Here is a 17,789-nt window from a genome sequence, read left to right as displayed (position 1 = left end):
CGCACCCGGAAGAGACGTGGCAGCGGAGATAATCCGAGCGGCCAGAGCTGTGGGAGGCAGAGTTAAAGCTACGGCTGGACGCTGTCCCTGGCTGGCCGCCCCTCGAACCACCGCTCGCGCCCCTTGGGACCGGTGCTGCGGCAGCACAGTAAGACGGAGAGTGTCGGGGGGTGTCTGTGGGACGGAGGGGCGGGACCCTAGGGGCGGGGCCGTGGCTTGCGGGTTTGCTGCTGGAGCGGCCGGGCCAGCGGCCGGATGCTTGGGGGAGCGGGGAGACACCGGAGGCGGGATTTATGCGGGGGGCGTGGCTCTACGTGGGCTGGGGCAGTGGGCTAGAATTTGGCCTTGGGCGAATGAGGCGTCGTCTTGGGAAGTTGAGAGTGGAAACGAACTGGGTGGGCGAGAACGGACTGGCAAGCCGCCAGAACCCGGCTTCCTACCAACTCAAGCCCACTCCCCAGGATCGGTCATGGGACTTTGCAAGTGCCCCAAGAGAAAGGTGACCAACTTGTTCTGCTTCGAACATCGAGTCAACGTTTGCGAGCACTGCCTGGTAGCAAACCACGCCAAGGTGGGACATTTAGAACAATGACTGAGCAGGGCATTGGGTGGGCTGGCAACACTGGCTTCCTCCAAGTCCATGGAGGGTGCCGTGCACTTGAATGTACGAGGACTTAGTTGATTTTGCACACTGCTTACATCCCAACCCCTAAGACAGTTTTAGATAAAGTAGGTGCTCAGTAAACCAAAGGATGTGTCTTTTGTGATATGAAGTAGTTAAACCTTATAGTGGTAGAAGAGAGAGGAGCCGGGGTTCCAGTTGTGACATTTCTCTCCCATTCCAGTGCATCATCCAATCCTACTTGCAGTGGCTCCAAGATAGTGACTACAACCCTAATTGCCAGCTATGCAACACACCACTGGCCAGCCGGGAGACAACTCGCCTCATCTGCTATGGTGAGACCTAGCTACCCTGCAGGGATCAAGGGGAACAGCTTAGTTTTCAGATCCCCTCAAGTGGCTAATGTAGAAACTTAGGCAACTCATTGTCCCTTCTAAGCCTCAGTGGCTTTCCTAAAAATTAAAGGTACTTTGTTTTTCCCTGCCAGTTTCAGAGAGTTGAGCAAGGGCTAGTCAGTCTTGTGGAGATGGTTATACCTGTGGACTAGCTGGGTGAAGTTGCTAGCCACACCCTTGGAGTTTCCAGATATTCAAGGCCTGTTGTTGAGTCTAAGACTACACAAGAATTGCAATGTAAAAGTTAGCTAAAGGGCTGGGCCCCAGTGGCTCACACCTGTAATCCTAGCTATTCAAGGGGTTGAGATCTGAGGATCACAGTTTGAAACCAGTCTTGTGCAAGAAAGTCCATGAGATTCTCCTCCAATTAAATACACACACACACACAAAAAAAAACCCCAAAAACCTAGAAGTGAAGCTGCTCCTCAAGTGATGGAACACTAGCCTTCTAGCCCTGAGAAAAAAGGCTCAGGGACAGTGCCCAGGCCCTGAGTTCAAACTCCAGGACCAGCATGAGCACCAAAACGTTAGCTAAAGGGAGCCAACAAGCACCATTGTCAGGGACCTTGACTTGAGACTAGTATAAGATCCTTAGCGTCAATTCACTTGTGGGGTTTGAGCTTAGGTCTTATACCTGCTGGGCTGTTACTTTGCTACTTGAGCCTTGCCTCTACCTCTGATTTTTAGCTGGTTATTTTAGAAATGGATCACACCAAAATCTTCCAGATCTCAGCCTCCTGGACAACTAGGATTTCAGACAAGAACCACTAGTACCTGGCTTCAATGTCTTTTCTTTTTTTTTTCCCCAGTCCTAGTGCTTGAATTCTGAGCCTGGGCTCCTTTTGCTCAAGGCAAGCATTCTACCACTAAGCTACATTCTCAGATCCTCCCCTTTCCTTTTTTTAAGTAACTGGTGCAACAGAGGCAACTAATTGCATAAATGCTTTTTCTATTTGAGAATACACGTGTAGTTTCATGGGTTTAATTTAATGTGCATTGTGTCATATGTGTTCATTAATACTTGTGGGTGACTGAATGAGCAAATGTATGAACATGTGAATGCAGGTGTGTTGTGGACATGTAAGGAGAACACAGAGGTAACATGGCTTGAGTGTTAAGAAACGCTAATATACAGACAAGCATACAAAAATATATGGGAGGCATAGTGGCGCACGCCTGTAATCCTAGCTACTCAGGAGGCTGAGATCTGAGGATCAAGGTTGAAAGCCAGCCCGGGCACAAAAGGACCTGAGACTTTTTTTTTTTTTTTTTTTTTTTTTGCCAGTCCTGGCCTTGAGCTCAGGGCCTGAGCACTGTCCCTGGCTTTCTCAAGGCTAGAGCTCTACCACTTGAGCCTCAGCACCACTTCTAGCTTTTTTCTATATATGTGGTACCGAGGGATTGAACCCAGGTCTTCATGCATGCTTGGCAAGCACTCTACCACTAGGCTAAATTCCTGACCCCAAAAGGACCTGAGACGCTTATCTCCAGTTAACCTCTAGAAAAGGGGAAGTGGGGCTTGGCTCAAGGATAGGGTGGTAGCCTTGAGCTGAAGAGCTCAGGGATACCACTCAGGCCCAGGGGTAGGACAGTAGAGCTTTGAGCTGAAGAGCTCAAGGACAGCTCACAGGCCGAGTTCAAGCCCCGTGACAACCCCCCCCCCCCCAAAAGTATATGGGTATATTGGAGATCTAGGGAATGGTGCTGTGTTTATGTGTTCATAAACACATAACCATTTGGGTCTATAGATATGTCAGAAATGTATGCTTGTGTATGTTTTGGAACCTTTAATGGAAGAATTGCTAATTAGCCATTAGTCCAAAGGGAAATTAGTGTGAAAGGGAAGGTGGCATTTTCCTCCTGTCCACCTCTTGCAGAATGCCAGCACCGTTGTCTGTCTTGATTTAGTGAAGAGGTAGGAAGATTGTGGTCCAAGCCTGGGCCAGACAAAAGCTTGAGGCCCTATCTGAAAAATAGAAAGCAAAAGGACTGGGCTGTGGGGCTCAAGTGGTAGGGCACTTGAATAGAAAGTGCAAGACCCTGAGTACTGCCAAAAAAAAAGCTTAAGCCTTAGGGAGCACTGATCAAATGGACCTGGATTGAAGAGGCATGTGCATGTTTACATTCATTGCTGAAACGGGTTGGGGCCACTGCTGGGCCAGGGGCCTGAAGAGACTCTTCTCCTCATGTCTTTCCTCCCTTATTCTGTGGGTCCTAAGATCTCTTCCACTGGGCCTGCCTCAATGAACGTGCTGCCCAGCTACCCCGAAACACAGCGCCTGCTGGCTACCAGTGCCCTACCTGCAATGGCCCCATCTTCCCCCCAGCCAACGTGGCTGGTCCTGTGGCCTCTGCACTGAGAGAGAAGCTGGCCACAGTCAACTGGGCCCGGGCAGGACTGGGTCTCCCTCTGGTGAGAGTCCTTCTATCTGTTGACTGTGGGCCTCTCCTGACTCGGATGGATGGGTAGGGGCAGCACTGGGTAGGCTACTGACCCAGACTCTTTCCTCCAGATCGATGAGGTGGCAAACCCAGAGCCTGAAGCCCTCAATTCCTCCGACTTCTCTGACTGGTCTAGCTTTAATGGTAAGTGGGAGACCTCTACCTGCTTTCTGGGCTCTTGCCTCCCTGCTCCTCTGACAGTTCTCTTCCTCCCCACAGCCTCCAGTCCCCCCAGACAGGAGGAGCCAGACAGCACCTCCACTGCCCCAGCATTCTACAACCAGGCTCCCCGGCCCCCTCCGTCTCCCAGCCGGCTCGAGCAGCACACGGTCATCCACATGGACAGTCCCGAGCCCCTGAGTCATGGTGAGCCACAACATTGTCTGGGCCAGAGAAGAAGAGAAAGAGGGTGGGTGCTCCTCGTGGAGTTCAAGGACCAGAAAGTGACTCTTCCTCACTCCCAGCACAACCATTACCTCCCCACAGTTCCAAGAGGGTCTCTCAGGCTGGGGAGGCTGGGAGATCCCCCCACTGCACAGGGTCAGTGAGCCCTGAGCCTTTGATGCTGGTGTCTTCACCCCTGCAGCCCCAAGAAAGGTGTATGACACACGGGATGACAGCCGAGCAACAGGCCTCCACGGGGATTGCGACGATGACAAGTACCGCCGTCGGCCTGCCCTGGGCTGGCTGGCACAGCTGCTCAGGTACGGAGATATCAGGATGCCAGGAAGAGGAGGAGAAGCCAGAGGCTTAGCACTAGATGATTGGATGCCAGCAGGGCTTGTTCTGAGCACTGATGGTATCCTAGGTCTCAGTGGAGCTGTGTATTTGCCTCCTATTAGAGATTTGGACTCAGGTTCTTTCAGGCACCTCCTTGCTCTGACACCTGATCTTTATACCGCTCCCCCATGCCTGAGTATTGTAGTTTTCAGAACAGTCGTGTGCCTGGTTTGAGCTGCACAGTGCCCTGATCATGCCTATGACACAAGGCCCAACAGGCATCCTCAGGGCTTCTCTGTGTGCCATAGGGGCTGCCAGGGGCATGGGCCTGACCTCACTTCTCATTGCTCCTAGGAGCCGGGCTGGATCTCGGAAGCGACCATTGACCCTGCTTCAGCGGGCAGGGCTGCTTCTGCTGCTGGGACTTTTGGGCTTCCTGGCCCTCCTGGCCCTCATGTCCCGCCTGGGACGCGCTGCAGCAGACAGCGATCCCAATCTGGACCCACTCATGAACCCTCACATCCGTGTGGGGCCCTCCTGAGTTCTTACTGTGGCTGGGCCAGCCTGGGACGTGGGGTCCTGAGGAGGGAAGGCTGGAAGGCCTGGGGCTCTTCTTTGTGCTACTCCCTCAAGCCTGAGACACTAAGATCCCGGCCCAGACTAAGCCTACCGGCACGTGTGCAAACTGGGCCTGGAGTTCCATAGGTCAAGCTTTTGTCTTAACCTGCCTCCCCTGAGTCTCCAGCCTCCCACCCATCCCTGGAAGGACCAACAGGTGCAAATAAAAGCAGACTTTATTTAAAAAAAAAAAGAAAGAAAGAAAAAAAAGCCACCCAGAGCAGCCTTTTTCTTCTCCTCAACCCTGCTCCCAGGCCTCAGTGGTTCTCCTCCCGGTAGTAGATGGACAGAAACTCCAGAGACAGACGATTGAAGAACATGATTCCATTGAGGGCTAAGTAGAGGAAAGAACCCATAAAATCCCAACATGCCTGTCACCTTGTCACTTCTCAGGGGCTCCAAAACCACCCCTCCTGTCAGTGCCCCCTCTCCCACTCACTCACTCAGACAGATGAGGGAAAAGTACTGAAAAGCCTTGTTTTCTGTCATCTCTGCGTAGAGTGTCCCCATGGCAGCCCAGCAGATGCCGATCACCTGGGAGAACTGTAGACCCACCCAGTGGGAGAGCAGCCACCCTCCCCTCTCCCCCGACACAGCAGGTGATTTTCCATCAGACCCCCCACCCCCTGCCAGCCCTTCAGCTACTGCCCGGCCTACTGTCAGGACGACTGTATAGTGGAAGCTCATGCGGTCGTAGTGGTGGGTGAAGTAGAAGTTGTTTATGTCGCTGACAAAGATGCTCAGGTGTATGAAAAAGAGAATCAGGGCAACCATAGAGAGCATCATCCCATGGGGAAAGTAGAGCACAGCAAAGCGGTCCCGCCACCGCATAGCGTCCTCAGCCTGTCGCCCTCAGTGCGGACGCAAGTCAGGCCCGAGAACTGGAAGAAGCAGGCACTTCCCGGGGAAAACGCAGCAAAACCCTGTGCTTCTGGTCTGGAATAGCAATGGGACTCCAGAGCCAGAAGAACAGTGGAGGAACCAAGATTCTAGAACACAGTCTGATTCCAGCAAACAACCAGAGTGCATCATGGGTGGCTGGGAGTGCTCTGGTAAAACACCAGTGGGGACTCATGGAACTGGGAAGAGGTGGCAGCCCATGTTATTTTATCCTCTGCATTTTGTGGAATCTCAAAGGAAGCATGGGCTCTGTCCAGATGAAGGGTGAGGTTAGAAACATCGAGGGTGACCAGACCCAGGGCTACAGCAAATGGTAGGCAGGAGAGAAATAAGGCTTTTTTTTTTTTTTTTTTTTGCCAGTCCTGGGCTTGAACTCAGGACCCAAGCACTGTCCTTGGGCTTTTTTTTTTTTTAATTTTTTATTGTAATTAATAAAAGGGTTACATGATATTTGCCAGATAGAAGGTGCATTAATGTCCTTGGGCTTTCTCAAGGCTAGAGCTCTACCACTTGAGCCACAGCTCCACTTCCACCTTTTTCTATGTATGTGGTACTGAAGAATAGAACCCAGGTCTTTGTGCATGCTAGGCAAGTACTCTACTACTAGGCCAAACTCTCAGGCCAAACACAAAGCATTTTATTTTATTTTATTTTATTGTGGGTCATGGGGCTTGAACTCAGCCTGTGTGCTCTCTCTGAGCTCTTCAGCTCAAGGCTACTGCCCAATGCCCTACCTTTGAGCCAAGCCCCACTTCCCATTTTCTAGAGGTTAATTGGAGTTAAGTGGCTTAGGTCCTTTTGTGCCCGGGCTGGCTTTGAACTTCGATCCTCAGATCTCAGCCTCCTGAGTAGCTACGATGACAGGCGTGAGCCACGACCCCCGCATTGGCTGATACAAGGCATTTTTGATGAGAAACACTTGGACCGGATCCTAGATGATCTCTCCCGTGCCCCATTGAGGTAGAACTAGGGAAAGAAGGGACAATACATTCTCCACATCCTCAAATTGACACCCCATCCCCATCCCCGCCCCACGTGTGGCTTTCCCAGCCTCTTCCCAAGGGTTCCTTAGGCCCAGTGCTGGCCAGCTGTCCCCTCCTTCTGCCTTCAGATCCTCGGGCTTTTCTGTGTGCGTACTTTTCATCACTCCAGGGGGCCCATGAAAGAGAGGGATGCTGGTATGGAATATTCTCTTCTTTTTTCTTTTTTCCAGTCCTGCAGCTTGTACTCAGGGCCTGGGCACTGTTCTCGAGCCTTCTCAAGGCTAGCACTCTACCAGTTGAGCCACAGCACTACTTCAGGCTTTTTCTGTACATGTGGGACCAAGGGATCGAACCCAGGACTTCATGCATGCGAGGCAGGCTCACGTCATTGTTAGGGTTCAGTTCACTCACTTGCTTGAGGCCTAGGAACGGAACGCATGGCCCTGAGCATGCTAGGCAAACAACTCTACTATGAAGCTAAGCCACAGTCCCTGCCCTCTCACTGTAATTTGGATCTATGGGTTGTCCCTGACCCACTCGCGGCAGGAGTGTAATCCCCAGTCTCATACTGGCTATGGTGTTTAGAAGCCAAATCTTGCAGAAATGACTGGATTAGAACATTACGGTAACAGCCCTATGGTTGAATATTGGTGGCTTTAGAATATCCCATAGACTCAGAGGTAGACATGTGGTTTGATGTCATGGAGAGGGTCCTTGCCAAAGTCTGGGCCATGCTGTTTGAACTTCCAGCGTCCAAATGGACTATAAAATAGCCTGCCTTTTGTTAAATTAGTGAACATTAGTTCAGTCTAAAGGGATGATGCTCCAGTGTCTAGCCATGGTCCTGGACAAGTATTTGTACCTGATTTCCCATTTAAATACAGGTGAACTTTCCCAACTCAGTGTTATTTCACATATGATTCAAGTAATATATGAATGCAATTGTAAGAAAAAAAGCCTCTAGCAGCATACTGGGAATAACATTATTATTCTTCCTCCTGTACACTTCTTCCACCTCTACAGAAGTGACCCTTTTACCAGTGTGGTGAGTCATAAACCTGTATGGTCATATCTGTGCCTGACTTTTTATGCCTAATCTTTTTTGCCAGACCTAGGGCATGCACTCGGGGCCTGAGCACTGTCCTTGGGTTTTCCTCAAGGCTAGAGTTCTACCACTTGAGTCACTGAATCACTTCCTGCTTTTTCTGTGTATGTGGTACTAAGGAATCGAACCCGGGTCTTTCTGCATGCTAGGCAAGCACTCTACCCCTTGGCCAAGCTCCAGCCCCTTTATGCCTAATTTTTAAAACATTAAAAAGCTCATACCATCTGTACTACCAGAAAATTTCCACAAGTTCAAAACTTAATATCTAAACACAACGAGTGTAACAAAATTAACTTACCGGTGAAGAGTTCCCTCAAGATCTTGAGGGCCCAGACATGAGTGGACATTTGAGGAAGCATGTTAAGAGCTCCATAATGCTAATGCCTGTAATCCTAACTGCTTGGAAGGCTGAGAGTGGGAGGACCATGACTTGAGGCCAGCTGTGCAGGGATCTGAAAGACCCCTTACTCAACCCAGTGGGGGCAGTGATTAATTCCTATCAACATAAACTACAATGAGAGGCTGAGATTGAGAAGATTGCAGAGCAAGGCCAACCTGAGGCAGGAATAAGTTGTAGAGAAAATGAGATCTGGTGAAAGCAACTTAGAAACAAGGTATTTAGAAACAGAAGCACTATCATTGCTTCTAAGACATACCTCCCTGAGAAATGCCTAAGAATTAGGGAGTCTAAAACATAAAGACAGGGCCTGGTGGCTCACACCTGTAATTCTATCTACTCAGGAGGCTGAGATCTGAGGATCTCGTTCAAAACCAGCTTGGGCAGGCACTAAAGAACAGGAGACTCCAATTAATCTCTAATTAATCTCTAGAAAAGGGAAGTGGGGCTGTGGCTCAGGGGTAGGGCAGTGGCCTTGAGCTGAAGGCCTCAGGGACAGCACCCAAGCCCAGAGTTCAAGCCCCATGATCCACCAAAAAAAAAAAATCAGAGTGGTAAATAAAAGACAGGAACTTAAGAAAGTGTAATACCACCCAGAATGATTAATAGCAAAGATAAACACCAATCTCTATAACTTTAAGTCAGACCTTCTGCCTTTATCATATTAATGCCACTTAGTCCCTGAGATCTCTGTCTCCTCTTTGAGAATACTCACACTCAGAGTGTGCCTCTACCTTTCTGTCTGTTTGCCTACTTGCTTACTTACTCAATAGAGCTCTGCCAAGTTTTCTTCCCATTATAACTTGTCCAGAAATTCTTGTTCCGCAGTGGAAATCTAGCATCCTAAGTGAAAAAGTCTCTACTTTTAGAGAGAAACATCACAAACCTTTACCTGAATCAGGAGACAAACACAGGCAGAAAAGTCCGTGAGAGGGCTGGGAGTGTAGCCTAGTGGTAGAGTGCTTGCCAACCATGCATGAATACCAAGGTTCGATTTCTCTGTACCACATACACAGAAAAGCCAAAAGTGTTGCCATGGCTCAAGTGTTAGAGCACTAGCCTTGAGCAAAAGAAGCCCAGGAAGGGTCTGGGAGTTTAGCCTAGTGGTAGAGTGCTTGCCTAGCATGCATGAAGACCGGGGTTCGATTCCTCGTACCACATGCGTAGAAAAAAGGCAGAAGTGGTGCCGAGGCTCAAGTGGTAGAGCTCTAGCCTTGAGAAAGTCCAAGGACAGCGCTCAGGCCCTGAGCTCAAGCCTAGGACGGACACACGCACAAAGTTCAAGACTGGCAGGAAAAGGGGGGGGGGGAATTCCTGAGATACATCTCCACAGAGGGAAATTAAATGCAGTGATACACACCTACCACCCCAACAACGACAGGAACCCTAAAAAATGGGCAGGCTAGAGTTCGAGCACACATTTAGGCAGATACCCTACTCCCCAAATGAAACAAAAACCATCTGGGGAGCCCAGAGCCTCCCCCGCCCAGCCTATGCATCCCAGTTCCGCAAGTCACCCTGCCTTCAGCCCCGCGGGAACGCTTGCCGTCTAGCTCAGCGCGGGTGCCACCGGTCTGGTCTCATCACACACCCCAGGGCCTTTGCCCAGAAGGTCTGCTGGGGAGAACGGGGAGGCGGAACTGCGGTCCCCTGTGACCCGCAGTTGCCGGAGGGAACGTTTCACCGGATGCACTGGCTGGCTCCCGGAAGTGCGTCCTCCCCCCCCCCCCAGCCTCACGCCCGTGGGCTGCGGATGGGGCGATGGCGGCGGCGGCGGCCAGCGGGCCTGGCCTGGGATCCGGGCCTGGAGAAGCCCCGGAGGGGGCCGAGGCGGAGGCTCCGGAGCGTCGGAGGAAGGCGCACGGGATGCTGAAGCTTTACTACGGCCTTTCCGAGGGGGAGGCGGCGGCGGGCCGCCCCGCGGGGCCGGACTCCCTGGACCCGACCGACCTCAACGGGGCGCACTTCGACCCGGAAGTGTACCTGGACAAGGTGTGTTTAGAGACGAGTCGTCTCCCGGACCATGCCGCCGGCCCTTTGCATGTTTCCTCCTGGGGGGGAGAAGCAGGGGCCCGGCAGAGGAGACGACCCGGGGCCCAGAAGTAGGGTACACCGGAGTGTCAGGGGCGTGGACGGGCCTGAGGCTCAGCGGGGTCTCTCGAAACCGACCTTCCGACGGGCCCGCGAGGGGGGCGTGGCCCGGGTCAAGACTCAGAAGGTGACATTCGGAAGTAGGTCAAAGCTGGTAACCTCCTGAGGATACCGCTGGTCCCCTCCATCTCTGGGATTGGTGACAGGAGAGGGGTGGATGAGCGTCTAATGACACTGAAGGTCTCTCCGGTTGGGGACAAGGCCGGGGGGACTTGAGCACTAACACAGAACGTTAACCACTGTGCTGTAGCTGAGGAGAGAATGCCCCCTGGCCCAGCTGATGGACAGTGAGACGGACATGGTGCGGCAGATCCGGGCTCTAGACAGCGACATGCAGACCCTGGTCTATGAGAACTACAACAAGTTCATCTCAGCCACAGGTGATCCCCACGAAGATGCATCCCTCACATTTTCACATGCACCATTCCTCCCCGTCTTGGGAAAACAGCAGACATTTAGAGGGAGAACACATTTGCCAGACCTGCCTTGGCATTCGACTGCTTACCACCTCTGTCTTTCTAAGAGGATCCAGACGCTACTCACTGTCAGATCACTATGGGGGAAATAAATAACTAGTTTTAAAGACCAGAGGAAGCGGGTATGGTGGCTCCTGCCTGTAATCCTAGATACTCAGGCGTCTGAGATCTGAAGATCAGGGTTCAAAGCCAGGCCAGGCACTAAAAAATCCTTGAGACTCTTATCTCCAATTAATCACTAGAAAACAGGAAGTGGGGGCTGTGGCTCTAGGGATAAGGCAGTAGCCCTGAGCTCTTGAGCTCAGGGCCAGCACCCAGGCCCAGAGTTCAAGTCCCATGACAAAAAAAAAAAAAAAACACACAAAAAAACAGAGGACATAAAGGATAAAATTAAATTTTGGGCTGTGTGTGTGGCCTAGTGGTAGAGTGCTTGTCTAGCATGCATGAAGCCCCAGGTTCCATTTTTTGGTACTACATGTGCAGAAAAAGCCAGAAGTGGTGCTGTGGCTCAAGTGGCAGAGTGCTAGCCTTGGGTAAAAAGTGTCCAAGGATAGTGCTCAGGCCCTGAGTTCAAGCCCCAGGACTGGAAGAAAGAAAGCAAAAAAGAAAGAAGAAAAAAATTTAATATATATCTAAAAGAATCTCTGACACCAAAAAAAACTAACATAAGATATAAAAAAAACACTTTCATTCATTTGTGTGTGTGTGTGTGTGTGTGTATACATACACGTGTACCCACATGTGTGCTTGAACGCAGGCTCTACCACACTACTACTAGCTTTATTTTTTTCATATATTTTTATTGTAATTAATAGAAGGGTTCCATTATATTCACCAGATAGAAGGTGCATGACTTCACAAACACTGATACCCCTTCTTATGTCTTGATCTCCATTTCCCTCCCCCCACCCTCACCTAGCTTTATTTTTTTTTCCTTGCCAATACAGAGGTTTGAACTTAAGACCTTGAGCTCTTCTTGCTTGACTCCTGTTCAAAACTGGCACTCTACCATTATACTTCTGCTTCTGCCTTTTGCTGGTTAAGTAGAAATAAGAGTTCTACCCTGAATGCCTTCAAACTGAGACCCTCAGATCTCAGCTCCTGAGTAGTTAGGATTACAGTGTGAGCCACCAGTGCCTGGCTCACAATAAGATTTAGTCTTTTTTTAACCAGTCCTGGGGCTTGAACTCAGGGCTTTGGCATTGTACTTAAACATTTAAACTTTATTCTTCTTTACATTTTCCTCCTCCTGTCCCTAAATAAGCAAGGAGAGAAATATTATGACATTAAGAGTTAGAGGCCAGGGCCGGGAGTTTGGTCTAGTGGTAGAGTGCTTGCCTCGTAAGCATGAAGCCAGGGATTTGATTCCTCAGTACCGCATACATAGAGAAACCCAGAAGTGGTGCTATGGCTCAAATGGTTGAGCTCTAGCCTTGAGAATACCCAAGGACAGTGCTCAGGCTCTGACTTCAAGCCCTAGGACTGGGGGTGAGGGAGGGAGAGAGAATTATAAATTTAAGTGGGATATCAGTGGTCAATTCTGTAATTTTAATTTCTCAAAGGATCTTAGGATCTGAAATCTGAGTATCATGGTTTAAATCCAGCCCAGGCAGGAAAGTCTGTGAGACTTATCTCCACTTAGCTACCAGAAAACCATTAGGGGAGCTGTGGCTCAAAATGGTAGAGTACCAACATTAAGCAGAGGAGCTCAGGGACAATGTGCAGGCCCTGAGTTCAAGCCCCACCACCAACTAAATAGAAAGTGTTCGGCTATTATTCAGGCCACTTTCTGTCCTATTTTAAGGAAATATACTTCAGATTTGAGCAATAATTTTGGACCCACACATTTGTATTCTGGAAAGCAAAGCCAAAGGGTTTAAGTGCACTCCTTGGGAAGTTTCATGAGCACTGTGGGTTATTTCTTCACCTGTGTTACTGTGTTGGGTATGGCAACTCCATGGTTGCTTTTCTATCTGGTCTGAAGTAGTTTCAGCAAACAGGCGCTTCATTTGCAAATGCTAGCATCAAAAAAAAAAAAAATTGCTGGGCACCAGTGGCTCACACCGATAACTCTAAAGCTACTCAGAAAAGAACATTCTTTTGTTAGATTTTATTTTATCGTTGGGGTGATGATGGACAGAGCGCTTGCAGTTACATTCATCAGGTAGTGGGTACATTACTTCCTGAACAATGTTCCCTTCCCATGTTTTTCTCCCATTCCTGCCCTGAGACTCTTATCTCCAGTTAACCCCCAGAAAACTGAAGTGACACTGAGGCTCAAATGGTTGAGCTGTAGCTTTGAGCCGAAGAGCTCAGGGACAGTGCCCAGACCCAGAGTTCAAGCCCCACGACCGACCAAAAACAGAGACAGTAAACGTCTCTGACCCAGTGCCCTGGGAACCAGCATGGAAGCACCTGCTGAGCCCAGCGAGCCCTCTCCAGCCGTGCTGTGGAGGTGAGAGTGCTTCCATTCCAGGCCTCTGACACGACTGCTGCCCATCCACTCCCCTCCCGCCTTGTCCTCCCAGACACCATCCGGAAGATGAAGAACGATTTCCGGAAGATGGAGGACGAGATGGACCGGCTGGCCACCAACATGGCGGTGATCACCAACTTCAGCGCTCGGATCAGTGCCACCCTGCAGGACCGCCACGAACGCATCACCAAGCTGGCAGGTGGGCGCCACCCGCGCGGGCCGTGCGGGCGCCTCCCCCCGGGCCCTGGGACTAGCCCTGCTTCCTCCTGTCCCCAGGGGTGCACGCGCTGCTGCGGAAGCTGCAGTTCCTTTTTGAGCTGCCCTCGCGCCTCACCAAGTGCGTGGAGCTGGGCGCCTACGGGCAGGCGGTGCGCTACCAGGGCCGCGCGCGGGCGGTGCTGCAGCAGTACCGGCACCTGCCCTCCTTCCGCGCCATCCAGGACGACTGCCAGGTCATCACCGCCCGCCTGGCCCAGCAGCTGCGCCAGCGCTTCAGGTGTGGGCCCCGAGCAGGAGCGCCCTCCCCACCCCTGCGCCACCGTGGCCGCCTCCCGCCCCTCACGCCCTCTCCCTCCCCGCAGGGAGGGCGGCTCCGGGGCTCCCGAACAGGCCGAGTGCGTGGAGCTGCTGCTGGCCCTGGGCGAGCCGGCCGAGGAGCTGTGCGAGGAGTTCCTGGCCCACGCCCGCGGGCGGCTGGAGGAGGAGCTGAGCGGCCTGGAGGCCGAGCTGGGGCCCTCCCCTCCTGCGCCCGACGTCCTGGAGTTCACAGACCGCGGGGGCAGCGGCTTCGTGGGCGGCCTCTGCCAGGTGGCAGCGGCCTACCAGGAGCTGTTCGCTGCCCAGGGCCCCGCCGGCGCGGAGAAGCTGGCTGTCTTCACCCGGGAGCTGGGCGGCCGCTATTTTGCGCTGGTGGAGCGGCGGCTGGCGCAGGAACAGGGCGGCAGTGACAACTCGTTGCTGGTTCGGGCGCTGGATCGCTTTCACCGGCGCCTGCAGGCCCCTGGGGCTCTGCTGGCCTCGGCTGGGCTCGCAGAGGCCGCCACGGAGATCGTGGAGCGGGTGGCTCGTGAGCGCCTGGGCCACCATCTGCAGGGCCTGCGTTCCGCCTTCCTGGGCTGCCTGACGGATGTGCGCCAGGCACTGGCTGCCCCTCGCCTGGCCGGGAAGGAGGGCCCCAGCCTGGCCGAGTTGCTGGCCAACGTGGCCAGCGCCATCCTGAGCCACATCAAATCCTCTCTGGCTGCCGTGCACCTCTTCACTGCCAAGGAGGTGTCCTTCTCCAACAAGCCCTACTTCCGGGTATGCCACCGGCTTGGGTTCTTCGTGCCCTCTGGTTGGCTCTCCAATGCCTGTGGCTGGCCTCCTTTTACTAGAGCTTAGGGAGTTAGTGATGGGCCTGGAGGCTCCACGCAGCCAGATGGGGCTCTAGGGTCTTGGGAGGTACAATCTGGGGCTGGAGGGGGATCAGGAAGCTCTGAGAACATTGGTTCTCTGCAGGGAGTCTGAGAGCAGGAGTGGGCCAAGGTCCCCAGAGCTGCTGTCCATCCCCTCTCCTGCCAAGCCCGGGAACAGGTTGAGGCTGTCCCATGCAGGGACGGCTGCCTGGAGGAGAGGATGGGCTGCTTATCTGGGCTGCTTCTCCCAGGGTGAGTTCTGCAGCCAGGGAGTCCGTGAGGGCCTCGTCGTAGGCTTCATCCGATCCATGTGCCAGACAGCCCAGAGCTTCTGTGACAGCCCCGGGGAGAAGGGGGGCGCTACCCCACCGGCCCTGCTCCTGCTGCTCTCACGCCTCTGCCTGGACTATGAGACGGCCACCATCTCCTATGTCCTCACACTCACCGACGAGCAGTTTCTGGTGCAGGTAAACAGGTTCGTGGGTGGCAAAGGGGGCTGCTGCCAGGACCACAGAAGTCTGGGTGATCTCGTGGCCAGACTCATGCCCACTCAGCCTCTGTGTTTCTGTGTTGACCAAGTTAGGTCCACCTCCTGATTGACTGTAACCTTTGGGCTGGAACTCAGGGCCCGAGTGCTGTCCTTGGGCTTTTTCCTCAAGGCTAGGGCTCTACCACATGAGCCAAAGCATGTGTATGTGGTACCAAGGAATTGAACCCATGTCTTTATGCATGCTAGGCAAGCACTCTACCACTAGGCCAAACTCCCAGCCCCATAGTACCCATTGTTATTGTCCTCCGCTTCCTTGGGTTCAGGATCAGTCCCCAGTGACACCTGTGAGCACACTGTGTGCGGATGCCAGGGAGACAGCACGGCGGCTGCTGACCCACTATGTGAAGGTGCAGGGCCTGGTCATATCGCAAATGCTGCGCAAGAGTGTGGAGACCCGGGACTGGCTCAGTACCCTGGAGCCACGCAATGTGCGTGCTGTCATGAAGCGGGTGGTGGAAGACACCACAGCTATCGACGTGCAGGTACGCCCCAGACTGGGGGTGGGGGAGAAGCTCTCCAGATCAGTTCAGCAGGGGCCTCAGCCTGGGCTGGCCTCATTGCCTCCATTCACCTGAGATGTGGAAAGCCCAACATCACCCAGAAGGCTGGGCAGAGTGGAAGACTGGGTCTGGAGTCTTTGTTCTCCTGCATGAGGAGCAGGAAATGTACACAGACCTTCTCTAGCTCTCTCCCTCCTTATTTATTTACTGTGGGTCATGGGGCTTGAACTCGGCCTGGACACTGTCCCTGAGCTCTTCAGCTCAAGGCTACTGCCCCACTCTTGAGCCAAGTCCCACTTCCCCTTTTCTAGAGGTTAATTGGAGATAAGAGTCTCAGGTCCTTTTGTGCCTGGGCTGGCTCTGAACCTTGATCCTCGGATCTTAGCTTCCTGAGTACCCACAGCGCCCAGCTTCTCTCTCCCTCCTTATTACATTGAAATCCTCACTAAAACTTCCAACAAGGAAAAACAGAATTGCATGCTCTTGCCTTTGCCTCTACCCACTACCAATTTTGTAAGTGGTTTCTGTAGCTAGTTATAGGTTAACCAGTGGTCCCAGACTTCTGCATTGTTAGGGTTGCTCATGTGAGCTGTCATCACTGATGGTTACCCTAAGATTTTTGGGGTATTAGAACGAAGGGCCTCCTGCTGTCTTGGCTTTTCCTTCACTCAAGGCTGGTGTTCTGTCACTTAAGCCACAGCATCACTTCCTCCCCTGTGATTCTTCTAACAAGTAGGTAACCGAATCCTCTGTGCTGCTTCTGCTGCTGTCAGGACACCCAAAGGGACCGAGCTTTAGTGCTCCGGCCTTGCAATGCCTCTTTGGTACCACCAGGTGGGGCTCCTGTATGAGGAAGGTGTCCGGAAGGCTCAGAGCAGCGACTCCAGCAAGAGGACCTTCTCAGTGTACAGCAGCTCCAGGCAGCAGGGCCGCTATGCACCCAGCTACACACCGAGGTATGGCTGCAGGGAAGCCCCAGGGGGAGGGGCCGAGAGGATGTTGTGAGGTCGGGCTCTGATTCCTTGTCTCCCGCATCCAGTGCTCCTATGGATACCAACCTCTTGAGCAATATCCAGAAGCTGTTTTCTGAGCGAATTGATGTGTTCAGCCCTGTGGAATTTAACAAGGTCTGACCTCCCTCAAAACCCAGAAAGATTGGCTGGAGCAGCTGCATACCAGTCCATGAAGCCCCAGGACCCTGTCTACACCATGCGGGCAGGGAGAGGTGTCCTAACTCTAGTCCCTGTCTCCAGGGTTGGTTGTAGGTGGACTAGAGCATTACCGACACTCATAGTCCCATCCACGGTGCTGACCTAAGTGCTTCTGTGCCCTTGTCCTCCTGTCCATCTAGGAGAGGTGCCTACCCCAGTCCAAGCTCAGGGATCTGGTTTCCCCCTTTCACATAATGCTTCTCCTATCCTGCCCCCCTCCCTTAATGCTGTCCTCCTCTGCTCTGCTACCCTGCCGACCATGGTGCCTGGGCTGTGGGAATTGCTGCTGTATCCGCCTTTGTCTCGGGTGATACTGAGCTGCACGCGTCGCTGTGTCCCCTCCTGCAGGTGTCAGTGCTGACCGGCATCATCAAGATCAGCCTGAAGACCCTGCTGGAGTGTGTGCGGCTGCGCACCTTTGGGCGCTTCGGGCTGCAGCAAGTGCAGGTGGACTGCCACTTCCTGCAGCTCTACTTGTGGCGCTTTGTGGCTGACGAGGAGCTCGTGCACCTGCTGCTAGATGAAGTGGTAGCCTCTGCTGCCCTTCGCTGTCCAGACCCAGTGCCCATGGAGCCCAGTGTCGTGGAAGTCATTTGCGAACGTGGATAGGCCCAGCTGACGCTGTGCAGCCACCACATTGCCACCCCTCCCCCGGGCCAGTCTCATCCCGGCGGCCCTTCCCGGCTGCGGGCTGCGGGTGCCAGGACCCGGTTAATAAATAGAATGTGGCCTGCCTCTCGCTTTCACTTGCTGGGGCGGGGCCTTCGGGGACGGGGCGTGGGGATTGGCTTCTGAGGCGCCCGCGCAGGGCCCGCCCCGAGCGCCTATTGGCTGCGGCGCTGGGGCCAG

General features: G+C 53.0%; 3 protein-coding genes and 1 long non-coding RNA gene across 4 annotated transcripts; 2 read left to right on the top strand and 2 right to left on the bottom strand.

Annotated features, from left to right (window-relative positions):
• The first annotated feature begins 13 nt into the window (after nt 1-13).
• Zfpl1 (zinc finger protein like 1) lies at nt 14-4,991 on the top strand. Its single transcript, XM_090347412.1, has 8 exons — nt 14-148; nt 462-571; nt 846-957; nt 3,237-3,430; nt 3,531-3,603; nt 3,679-3,825; nt 4,046-4,163; nt 4,534-4,991. The coding sequence occupies exons 2-8, from the start codon at nt 470-472 to the stop codon at nt 4,718-4,720; spliced, it is 933 nt and encodes a 310-aa protein (XP_090203538.1). The 5' UTR covers nt 14-148; nt 462-469; the 3' UTR covers nt 4,721-4,991.
• A 52-nt stretch (nt 4,992-5,043) lies between these two features.
• On the bottom strand, nt 5,044-5,628 carry Catsperh (catsper channel auxiliary subunit eta). Its single transcript, XM_090347413.1, has 3 exons — nt 5,455-5,628; nt 5,241-5,340; nt 5,044-5,131 (listed from the first exon to the last, which is right to left on the bottom strand). Exons 1-3 carry the CDS (start codon nt 5,626-5,628, stop codon nt 5,055-5,057), a joined length of 351 nt encoding a protein of 116 aa, XP_090203539.1. The 3' UTR covers nt 5,044-5,054.
• Nucleotides 5,629-6,360: 732 nt separating this feature from the next.
• LOC150052398 (uncharacterized) lies at nt 6,361-8,273 on the bottom strand. Its single transcript, XR_016538116.1, has 3 exons — nt 8,084-8,273; nt 6,835-7,102; nt 6,361-6,663 (listed from the first exon to the last, which is right to left on the bottom strand). It is a non-coding gene; the product is annotated as an uncharacterized LOC150052398 (long non-coding RNA).
• A 1,628-nt stretch (nt 8,274-9,901) lies between these two features.
• On the top strand, nt 9,902-17,675 carry Vps51 (VPS51 subunit of GARP complex). Its single transcript, XM_090347411.1, has 10 exons — nt 9,902-10,174; nt 10,584-10,713; nt 13,338-13,484; nt 13,562-13,781; nt 13,867-14,584; nt 14,931-15,146; nt 15,493-15,711; nt 16,564-16,685; nt 16,769-16,856; nt 17,289-17,675. The coding sequence occupies exons 1-10, from the start codon at nt 9,944-9,946 to the stop codon at nt 17,547-17,549; spliced, it is 2,352 nt and encodes a 783-aa protein (XP_090203537.1). The 5' UTR covers nt 9,902-9,943; the 3' UTR covers nt 17,550-17,675.
• The last annotated feature ends 114 nt before the right edge of the window (nt 17,676-17,789 follow it).

Source organism: Megascapheus bottae, chromosome 16, assembly GCF_031878675.1.
Source record: "Megascapheus bottae isolate mThoBot1 chromosome 16, mThoBot2.hap1, whole genome shotgun sequence".
NCBI classification, from domain to species: domain Eukaryota; kingdom Metazoa; phylum Chordata; class Mammalia; order Rodentia; family Geomyidae; genus Megascapheus; species Megascapheus bottae.
This window is presented reverse-complemented; position numbering and strand designations above follow the sequence as displayed.

Bases quoted from the DNA above. Each gene is read 5' to 3' on its own strand.
- Zfpl1 (XM_090347412.1), top strand. From the start codon at position 470: ATGGGACTTTGCAAGTGCCCCAAGAGAAAGGTGACCAACTTGTTCTGC. The intron at 572-845 runs GTGGGACATTTA...CTCCCATTCCAG, and splicing joins TGGTAGCAAACCACGCCAAG to TGCATCATCCAATCCTACTT. The intron at 4,164-4,533 runs GTACGGAGATAT...CATTGCTCCTAG, and splicing joins TGGCTGGCACAGCTGCTCAG to GAGCCGGGCTGGATCTCGGA.
- Catsperh (XM_090347413.1), bottom strand. From the start codon at position 5,628: ATGCGGTGGCGGGACCGCTTTGCTGTGCTCTACTTTCCCCATGGGATG. The intron at 5,341-5,454 runs GTAGGCCGGGCA...GTGGGTCTACAG, and splicing joins ACTATACAGTCGTCCTGACA to TTCTCCCAGGTGATCGGCAT. The intron at 5,132-5,240 runs GTGAGTGAGTGG...TCCTCTACTTAG, and splicing joins CTTTTCCCTCATCTGTCTGA to CCCTCAATGGAATCATGTTC.
- Vps51 (XM_090347411.1), top strand. From the start codon at position 9,944: ATGGCGGCGGCGGCGGCCAGCGGGCCTGGCCTGGGATCCGGGCCTGGA. The intron at 13,782-13,866 runs GTGTGGGCCCCG...CCCTCCCCGCAG, and splicing joins CAGCTGCGCCAGCGCTTCAG to GGAGGGCGGCTCCGGGGCTC. The intron at 16,686-16,768 runs GTATGGCTGCAG...TCCCGCATCCAG, and splicing joins GCACCCAGCTACACACCGAG to TGCTCCTATGGATACCAACC.